The sequence below is a fragment of the Danio rerio genome, chromosome 18, assembly GCF_052040795.2.
Source record: "Danio rerio strain M-AB ecotype USA chromosome 18, GRCz13ab, whole genome shotgun sequence".
NCBI classification, from domain to species: Eukaryota; Metazoa; Chordata; class Actinopteri; order Cypriniformes; family Danionidae; genus Danio; species Danio rerio.
The window spans coordinates 42,207,554-42,218,534 of record NC_141038.1 but is presented as its reverse complement, the minus strand read 5'-3'; the positions used below and the strand labels follow the sequence as shown (position 1 = coordinate 42,218,534).

The following is a 10,981-nucleotide window of genomic DNA, read 5'->3' as shown; positions in this document are numbered from 1 at the left end:
ACAGATATTTTGAATATTACTATTATTATTTTGATAGTATCACTGATGCACAAGTCTTTCCTCTGTAGTTGTTTATTTTATTTTATTTAGTTTCCTCTTCTTTTCCTTGTCATATTATTATTGTTTATATATTTATTAATATTTCATTGTTTTGTTAAGCTATTACTATCATTATTTTTATTAGACAGACAGACAGAGAGACAGACATACAGACAGACACAGACAGACAGACAGATAGATAAATAGATAGCCTAGATAGCCTAGATAGATAGATAGATAGATAGATAGATAGATAGATAGATAGATAGATAGATAGATAGATAGATAGATAGATAGATAGATAGATAGATAGATAGATAGATAGATAGATAGATAGATAGGAAAGGCATCTGCTGTGTAAAACATATGCTTGATAAGATGTTGGTTCATTCTGCTGTGGCAACCCCTGATGAATAAAGGGATTTAGCTAAAGTAAAATGAATGGATGAATAAATGATTGAGACCGATTTTCTGTTTCAGCTGTTAGTATTACAGTCAAATTTGTGTACATAAATATTATCTTCTCCTCTATTTATAAATCAAAATGGATTCCTAAATATCCCAGCCAGTCCTCATCGATTCAGTGGATTTCCTTTCTCATTAATGTAAACTTATGTATTTATTTTTACCCATTAACACTCACCTTTCACAATCACAGTGGTACCTTAAAAAGCACAAAGAACATGAAAGTGCACTCGTTTTATTGAATACAATGGTAACACTCAACAACTACAGTATATAGACAACGAGCAATGGTAAACAAGTGTATTTCATCAGGAAAATGTTAACAATACTGATGTGGACAAACTAAGCGATCAGATTATTGTGATCAATTGTTGATTTTGGAAACTATATCATCACTGACATGAAAAACAAACAAAATACTTTTCTATATTTTCATAATTCTAGTGCAAGCAAAACTTCATGATGATGTAGTTATGATATAATAATGCTAACATTTACTTTTCTAAATACATGTCTTTAAACTCTGATAAAAATATCTAAAAAGGTGTTTAATTAAAAAACTGTCTTGCTCTAAATAGTTTTCTTTATATTATAATTAGTAGCAGTGTTTATATTTTGGTGAGAAGCCAAGAAAGGGACATTTAATTGTGCTAAGATATTTTTAAAAAGTCTGTATCTCTAGATAAGATTCCCTACAGTCGCCCTGTGTGCTTTGATACTGAGAAGTGAAAGTATCTCCTCCAGCATGACTCCTCAAGCCCAGATCTGCAACAAAGAAATGAGACAATTGTTAAATCCAAATATAAACCAATATGCGGGCATAATTTACAAAAGAGGAACAGAGTAATTTCTTTCCATTACTATTATGAACTTTAGAAAGAAAAACAAGAATGGGGAATCTATGACCTATGTTGCGTAATTCCCCTGCTCTGAACGGACAGACAGACATGATGGTGTAAAACACCTACCAACCGCAGCCAGTCCCTTTATTGTTATTTATAAATAGTCCCTAATGCCAGTAAAGAAGAAAGAAATGTTTTGCTAACGTAAATCACTTCAACCCAAATCTCACCAAGAAACAAAACTTACTGTTTAATGAATTGTCAGAAATGACTAATTAATAAAGTTTATTCACATATGAAAATGTTTTTTTAAATGGAGGTTTGTCCCATACTCCACCCTTAACACTATGGGCCCTATCATACACCCGGCGCAGTGTGGCGCAACATGCGGCGCAATAGTCTTTTGGTAGTTTCAGCTTGGCGCAAGAGTCGTTTTGAGGCGTTGCGCTACGCTGTTTAAATAGCAAATGCATTAGCGCTCATATGTGCGCCCATAGGCGTTCTGGTCTAAAAAGGAAGGCGTTCTGAGGCGGACCGCTGGCGCGTTGCTATTTTGAGAAACTATAATATATTTTTTTATTAGACCAAAACAAACCCGGTCTAAACTCCGGCGCAGAGTTGCGCCTCGCTTACACATTGCTTAATATGCACAAGAGAGCAATAGCCAAATATCTTTACATATGAAAAAACTTAAATATTAAGGATATATATAGGATATAATAAGAATAGATATAGGATATACATATAAAGGATTAAAATATTACAAAACATATTATTTTCTTGCCTACATAAAAAATAAAAATAAAAATCACTGCTTTTTTAATGTCTTCTTCATCTCGGGAGGCTTTTTCAGTTCATTCATAACAATTTGCTTTTGTATTATGTTATTAGTATTAGCAGTATTATTTATTATATCCATATTTATATTTGTTTTATTAAAAACAAGCTTAGATTTGCCCACCTGTCAGGTTTTAGACCATATGGGGCACTGCATGTGTTTTAAGATATAACTCAGGTTTTTGAACACACTTCGTTATTATTTTTCATTTTATTCGTTTGCTGGAAATTAGAACTGAATTTTGAAATAATTTTGAAACAAATATTTGCGCTTAACAAACTTAATTAATTAATTATAAACTAATTGATGTCTGTGCGTAAAGGTTTCCCTATCCAAGAGCGAAAGTGAAAGTAGATCGATTATCTCTCATTCTCACGCAATAGATGCTCTGTTTAACAGTTTTCTGTTAAAAAAAACTGTTAACTGTTTGCTAGTGAAATCAATTGCATTAGGATCAATTGTTTTACCATGCGATATTCGTGCGGCACTGCGAAAAGGGGCGGAATTAAACATTTTAAAAGCGAGTGATTGCTCCATGTTTTAAATTTCTGTCTAGAGATGTCATGTTTTGATCCTCGATTGTTCTCACGCAGTCAAGTGATGCGATTTCGCAGGTTGCGAAACTTGACCGCATTTCCGGTCTGACGCATTTGCTTGTGCATGAATCGAAAAGTCCAGTGTGACCGCAGCTTTAATCTCTAATCATCTTGTTTAATCCCTGATTTTCACAGCACTGTGCAACAGAATTTTGTAAGCTCAAAATGTAGTGTGACCATGGCTTAACCCTAACTCTGATTGGGGGATGAGCAAATTGTACTTAAATGTACTACAAATGTACTAATGCGAATTTAAAAAAAGTTACTAATTACTGTGAGATTGAGTTGACTTTGACTCAAAGTGGACCCTCACCCGTAAAGTGTTATCCCATGAACCCGAGCAGAACGCGGTGCCGTCAGGAGACACTCTGACAGTGCTGACCCGATTTTCATGACCAAAGAGAATTGCCACTCTGGTACCTTTCAGGACATCCCAGACGTTAATGTTGTAATCATTATATCCAGCGAACAGCAATCGGCCTGTGGAAAATACAAAAGAATAGATCGTGTCATTTTATTTGGAACACTATTTTTATGAATCCATTCAACCAATTTCCTGATCTGGCAAGAGCACTTGTAGCCTTACCTGCCAACACTCTCGTTTTTCCCGATATTTCAGACTTATCTCCCGCCACCCTCCCATTTTGTTATTTCTCCAAGAAAACTCCCGTAATTTCAATACCCGGTTGTCAACAGTGTTATTCAGACACCTTACCCCCAAACATAACCCCCCTGGTCTCCTGGATTTTTTGGGACAAATGTTGGCAGTTATACTTGTAGCTTAGCTTAGCATAAATCATTGAATCAAATTAGACCATTAGCATCTATCTCAAATATTTGAAAAAGAGAATTTTGATCGTTTTCCTATGTAAAGCTCAACCCTTCTATAACTCATGTACTATGACAAACAGAAAATTTTAAAAGTTTCTATTTTTTAGTTCGATATTGTAAGAACTATTCGCATTTCGGTGATATAATTAGGGCGTAAGGATATTACACAGCACTTGCAAATAGTCCTCATCTAGGTAACAGCGCTGTGTAATAGTATTGTGCCTGCTTTCGTACACCAGAATGACCCGCCAACTTAGCCAGCATGTGTTTTACACAGTGGATACCCTTACAGCTGCAACCCTGTACTGAGAAACACCCATATGCTCCTACATTTACACTACACATACACTACGGCCAATTTAGTTTATTCAATTCACTTAGAGCGCATGTCTTTGGACTGTGGGGGAAACCGGAGAACCAGAAGGAAACCCACACGGACATGGGGAGAAAGTTCATAGTCATATTGACCAAAATGGTTTTACTTTTCATTTCCTTTTTAACCAAAACTATAAATTTTTCTGTCTGTCTTAGTAGATACATGGTGTAACCACAGATACATATTAATGAGAGAATCTAATGAGATGCTTTTTGAACGAGATTTTAAAACTGGCCTAATCCTATTCAATGATCTATGCTAAGCTAACAGTGCTTCCCCAAAATTTCCCAACTAGGAAACAAGCTCAATTTATTCTTAAAGCAGATTATTGAAGGACAATAGAGTGGATTAGTGTCCTCCACCTTTTTAAAGGTGTGTGATTTATAATTTTTGACTTTTTTTTCAGTAATGAGTCAAAAAGAAAAAACACACCAACCATATACAATAACAACATTCAGTGGTGATTCAAGGTACTGTAATTGTGTTGTTTTTCACCCATGTAATAAGGATAGTTCTTTTAAAAATGAATGTTCTGTCATCAGTTACGCATCCCTCACTTGTTTCAAACCAGTTTGAGTTTCTTTCTTCTGTAAGGAAACAGAAGAATGTTAAAAGAAAAACAGCACTTGACTTCCATAGAACCACTTGAGTGTGAGTAAATGATGAGGTAATTTTCATTTTTGGGCAAACTATACCATTAAGACAGTATCAGTGCAGTCAAACCAAAACTATTCCTGATGTTTTTTTTTTCTTTAATTGTATCTGTGTATTCAACTGTGAACTTATAATATTGCTCAGTATAAAAAATATTTAAACATGAGCAAACAGGTGAAATGTTCTCCCATTTCTTTGTTTTGTTTCCCCTTAGAAATATCTACAAATTTTAAAAATCAAGACAATTCAATAAAAGATTCACTCAGTAACTTGCCTTCAACTTATTCCCTGCTTTACCATGGGTCACCACAGCGGAATGAACCAGCAATTATGTGATTTTATAAATATTTGTAGGTAAAATCATAATTTTGCTACACTGTTAACAATTTACTGTAAAATCTACGACCTGAAAATGCTGTATTTATATATATATATATATATATATATATATATATATATATATATATATATATATATATATATATATATATATATATATATAGTTAGCTACATAAATAAAATTTCAGCTCAAAACACCCATCAGATTATTTATTATAGCTTTTAGAATATTGGATTTTCTGCTCTGCACACAATGTAGCTGTTTTTGTTGCCTGTGCCTTTAATGCTAGTCCCACCTGCCCACCGTTCTGGCTGCGTCAGATAAACAGCACAGTGACAGACATAAAGGAAGTAGATCTCAGGTAATGTTTGTGAGAAATACTACAGTAAGAACTTTACCAAGGATTATTGGATGTATTTGTTGTGTCAATTCAAGCTGTTCGATGAGAAACACGCCATTACAAAGTTCATGCACACACAGCATACACACACATGCACAGCGAGCACATTTATCTTTGCAGTTCTTGCATGGCAAATGTGACAGGATACATGTTAATATCCACTGCTGTCTGGATATTCATTATTTTAATGTTCTAAATAAACCTGATTTAACGTCCACAAACCGGGATTAAAGCGTCTTCTTTTATAATTGTATTGACATGCGGCTGTGATGATAAAGTTGGTAAAATTATTGTAATTCATTACAAACATGCACTGATTTAAAAACGTTAACTTGTTAAACTCATTCTTGGTCACATTTAATGATGATTGATGATCACATCAAGCTCAACAGACCTTTTAAGCCTAGTTGCTTTGTGCACTTCCTGTCTTGTTGATTTGATTATATGCGTTACTATGAAATGCTAATACACGTCAATTCAGTGGGCGGGGAAACTGCATTCCAAAATCACGTTGCTGTGGGCCTCAAAATGGGAAAGATTTTGATTCTATTTTAACGTCAGGAAATTAAAAAAAAAGAGACTTACTGTGTTTCTATCATCCCAATCATCCCAATATGACTGTGAACACACTATACCTACACACAGTTCTGTCCAAACAGCTTACAAAAGATGATTTTCATCATAGGTGCCCTTTAATATTAAATACATTTTTAAAATACTGTATTAATACCGCATTATGTATTTACATTATTGCATTTCTTTACTGTAGAATACACAATAATTTTCACAATCCAACTTTACAATAACTGTCCTACAGTAAAACACAGTTCATATTACAGGTAAATACTCTGTAATTTACAAAAAATAGTTAACACCAAATTTAACATGCACATTAATTATATTTAGATGTTTGAACTAATAAGACGGGTTCAGATTTAGAAAATGTAAATTTTTGGATATTTTGTCATTTTTGAGCCCCTTTAATACCAAAAAAAAAAAACAATCTGCTAAACTTCTCTTTTTGAGTCTCATGGCAACAGAGTCCATCACACTTGTATGGAACAAGTGTGTGTGAGTAAACGATGACATAATTGTCATGTTGATGTTCCTTTTTTTAAATCTATAAATACGTCAGTGCCTTAATTATATAAATTATGTGTTGAGTAAAAAAAATATAATCTTAATCTTTAAAAATGCAAACATAGCAACATAATACATATTCTTACATTATGATGTGTTTGGCATTTTTTTAAAAAAAGATTAAGATCCCCAGCAAACAATTTTGTGTTTAATAGATGTCTAAAAGAGATCTAAAGGTAGACAGCTTGGCTAAAACAAGCCTAAACTTGAGCTATCAGTGAAAATCTAATAGAGATCTAAGAATAGCCCAAAACTAAAGTCGTCAAATAGAAAGATTAGACAAACTGTATATGTGTAGTCATTCATTTCTATTTGTTTGATGACTAGTCTAGTTTTGGCCTATTCATAGACGTCTATTAGATTATTAGAAAAAAAAAAAACGTCTTTGTTTGTTTGCATCTTTAAAAAACAAAAATGCTTGCTAGGATAGGCTTAACCACTTCTTTAAACAACCCTGCCTTCAACATAGGTAGAAACAAAATAATGTTGGTTCATTTGTACTTAGCTGAATACAGCTTACTAAAACATAAGGTCTACAGTAGTATGTCATAGGTTACTAACTAATGAAACACATGCGAAGACACATGCTAGGTTGGTGCCTGTTCTGTCATTTGACTCTGTTGAGCAACATTCTTTAGAAATGCTGGGTTTAATGACAGTTGATATCTGTCAGCATTAACCATATGGCCTGTCTATTAAAAACGCAGGACAGAGGCAGGCTGCATGGTGTTTAAAACCTAGAGACAATGCTCACTGTAAAAAATTAATTATAGTAAAATTATTTAAAAAATTATAGTAAAAACCTGTAACCTGGTTAACAGGAAGTTTCCTTAATATATACACTAGCACTGTCTTGACTCCTATCTAAAGTTTTGGAACAACAAATAATAACTTGTCTTCTAGTTGACCATTTGGTATCAGAAGTGGCCTATATGAAAGGCAAAGGCTTCTAGATTACACTTATTTTACCAACATAAAATATATATGACATATGACATATGATCATGCCTTGATTTTTAATTATTTAATTAGAACAGTAAGGTCTGACTTTGCTAAGACAAAAGTCTTGTTACTTAACAGAAATAATGTGCAGTATAGAATATAAAGTCATGGTGGTGCAGAGGAAAAATAATTAATATTGTGTATGACTCCCATGAGCTTGGAGGACTGCATCTATGCATTGCTGCAATGTGCAAAAGTCATCTGAAATGGCAAAAAAAGCCTTCTTGCAGGACTCCCAGAGTTCATCCAGATAATTTGGACTCATCTTCAATGCTTTCTCCTTCATTTTACCCAAAACATGCTGAATAATGTTCATGTTTGGTGACTGGGCTGGCCAATCCTGGAGCACATTGACCTTCTTGGCTTTCATGAAATTTGATGTGAAGGCTGAAGTATGAGAAGGAGCGCTATTCTGCTGAAGAATTTGCCCTCTCCTGTTGTTTGTAATGAACCCCGGTACTGAATGTAACCCCAAACCATGATTTTTTCCTTCACCAAACTTGACTGATTTCTGTGAGAATCTTGGGTTCATGTGGGTTCTAATAGGTGTTCTGCAGTATTTGTGATGATTGGAATACAGTTCAACAGATGATTCATCGGAAAAATCTTTGCCACTTTTCCAAATTATCAACTAGAAGTCAAGTTATTATTTGTTGCTCTTACAAAAGGAATCGACGACAAGCCTTTTGTCAGGTAGTGTATTTGGTTATTAACCGCAAATTGACCTTCCCAGTATTTCCTGCATGACACTCCACATTTTATGCCTTATTGTTGACATTACTATGGTCATTTTTAGTTTTGTTCTCAACAGCGATGTGCATTATAGTTTTATGTTACATCTAATGTTGATAAATAATGTTTATCCCTCTCAAGGCAGGCGTTGCAGATTTGCAACAGTTAAAAAATAACTACCTTATTACTCCAGATACATATTTTACTCAGAAGTACCACTGCAGGAATTGGTTGTCCATTAGCAACAAACAGTTTCCCCACTTGCTCACCAGATGACACAAAAGACAAAAACTGTTTCTTGGAGTATTGCAAAGTGACTTGGAAACATGAACTACTCAATGAGGATTTGAGATATTGGATTTGGATCCCATATTGTTTTTGTTGTTTTTCTGCCACAGAAAAGCAATTTGTTACATTGTTTAAAAAGCTGTATATAAAAAGTTATTTTTCATATCATATTTAGTCGTCAGTGTCTAATTACCTCACTGGGCCAATGTTGCAAATCTGCAACATCCCAGAACGCCTTGCATGTGAAGGTCTCTCTAAAAAAAAAGTCAGGATTCTTTTGAACTATCCCATATGATAATTTTCCCCAAATATCAGATTTTTACTGTTTCTAAAACTTAATTTCAGCCTGAGAGGGTTAAAGCATTATTTTTTATGTGTGTCACCATGATGAAGCACCTTCTACAGTATAATGTTTCTCTTCCCCTGGGAAAAGTTGTTTGTTATGAGCTTTGGACTTTCTCATTAAAATACGCTTATGGTTGGGTTTTTGTCTATGTAACAAAAGGTAGGACGCGTGTTCATACTTCAAAACACTGTTGAGTAATACTATAAATTAATCAAATATGTCAGTTTACTTTAATTTTAAACAATATTTATTTTAGGATACATATACGTTTAACAGTAAAGTTCACCACAGACATTTTTCACCACAAATTTAACAGACAGCACATTTAGGAACGATATTAGGGCAAATTAAAGATCAATGGCCAGTTCAAGAAATAGTCAGATTTTTGTTATTATTTTTTTACACTTATGCTGTTTTAAACTAATGACAGAATAGTTTTTTTTTTTTCAATGAGATGTAATTTTAAACCTTAAAAGTACAAACTATTAACATTAGAATTAAATAGGCCCTATGATGCACAGATTATGCAAACCATTTTATAATTTCATGTAATGTTATTAGCTCTAGACTTTTCTTCCACTCATTTTTGGCTGCAACAAACATTGTGTTAAATATTGCAAACTGGTGTTTTCTAATTCTAACTCAATAATATTTTTATTTTTATGTACTGTCATGAAGACTGTACTTTAGAGCAAGTAGTTTTACCATTTGCTGATACTTTTGCATTTCCTATAGTCATTTCTTTAATATAGACAAAATATTTGGAAGTCCTAAATCATAAAACTTCCTTATTACAGAATATGGTGAACAGTTGTCATATAAGAATCTCATGCACTGCAATATGACTTATAAACATGTCATATCACGATTGGCATCAATGATATCAAACATGAAGAGATACACATAAAAGGGATAGCTGAGCATCTAAAGTATCTTTCATGACCTTCTGGGGATTGCAGATATTCTGAGGAATGTTTCAGTTGCTTTGTCTACACAATTCAAGTCATCAAGATCTAAAACAATTCATGAGTTGCAATGGAAGCAAAAACAGAGGGCCTTTAATCTTCTTGCAGGGAGATGAGCAAATTATGATATTTTTTGGGGTAAAGAATCATTTTATTGTATCAGGTCATTAGCAACTGGTTTTTAAAAGATGTTAATAATTATTACATTTTGGTATGTCATGTGTCAGTATTCTTAATATTAAAGGGACAGTTTACCCCAAAAATGACAATTTACTCACTATTTACACTTCTTCAAGTGATTTCAAACCATTACGAGTTTCTTTCCTCTGTTGAACACTAGGATATTCTGAAGAACTTTGGAAATTGACAACCATTGACTTCTAAAGTAGAATAAAAAATTATATGGTAATCAATGAAAACCGAATTCAAACATTTTTGAAAATACCTTCTTATGTTTTCAATGGCAAAAAAAACTCAAACAGATATGTGACGGTTTTATATATATGGATCTAAATATAAAATGTGCATCTTGAAATAATACAAATGTTAACTGAAGTAAAACAATACATATAACAAAAGTTAGCTAGGAAATATTTTTCATTTTCATCAAGTTAATCTACCCAGCAGGCACAAGAGATCAACATGATGTCTGATTGACGCTGTACTCCATCATTGCAGTATGCTGCATTTTGTTAGGAAATGAAAATGTAATTGACATCAGAACACAACATCAGACCGACGTTAATGTCCAACATCGGACAGATATTGCATTTTGGTTACTTTCCTACACAAACTAAAATCAACCAAATGTCAATGTCTAATAATGTTACAGCTTAAAGTTGTGTGAACATTATCAATAAGCTGTCTATCAGACATTGGATTTAGTTTTGCCATACTTGACAATTAAATGTCAGCATTTGACATCAATATGATGTTGGATTTTGGTCACTTTCCAACACAACCTAAAATCAACCAAATATTAATGTCATTTTACGTCATTATTGAACATCAAATTAACATTGTCCTTAGGCACTGGCGACCTTAATCTAACCTAATATTAACGTCTGCAAGTATGTAATATTATTCTATAAAGGTCAGATAATATGTCTTCTGAATCTTAAATTAAA

General features: G+C 33.3%; 1 protein-coding gene and 1 long non-coding RNA gene across 4 annotated transcripts in view; one reads left to right on the top strand and one right to left on the bottom strand.

The window, feature by feature from the left end:
- The window catches only part of LOC147839797 (uncharacterized), a 516,604-nt gene that overhangs the window by 277,115 nt on the left and 228,508 nt on the right, over positions 1-10,981 (top strand). The gene's annotated exons all lie outside the window — the stretch shown is intronic.
- Positions 724-10,981, bottom strand: part of gnb5b (guanine nucleotide binding protein (G protein), beta 5b) — a 36,115-nt gene continuing 25,857 nt past the window's right edge. For all 3 annotated transcript variants that reach the window (NM_200746.1, XM_087291757.1, XM_087291758.1), the window contains 2 exon segments: positions 724-1,269; positions 3,094-3,260. In NM_200746.1, coding sequence (NP_957040.1) covers positions 1,258-1,269; positions 3,094-3,260 — 179 coding nt within the window. In that variant the 3' untranslated portion in view covers positions 724-1,257.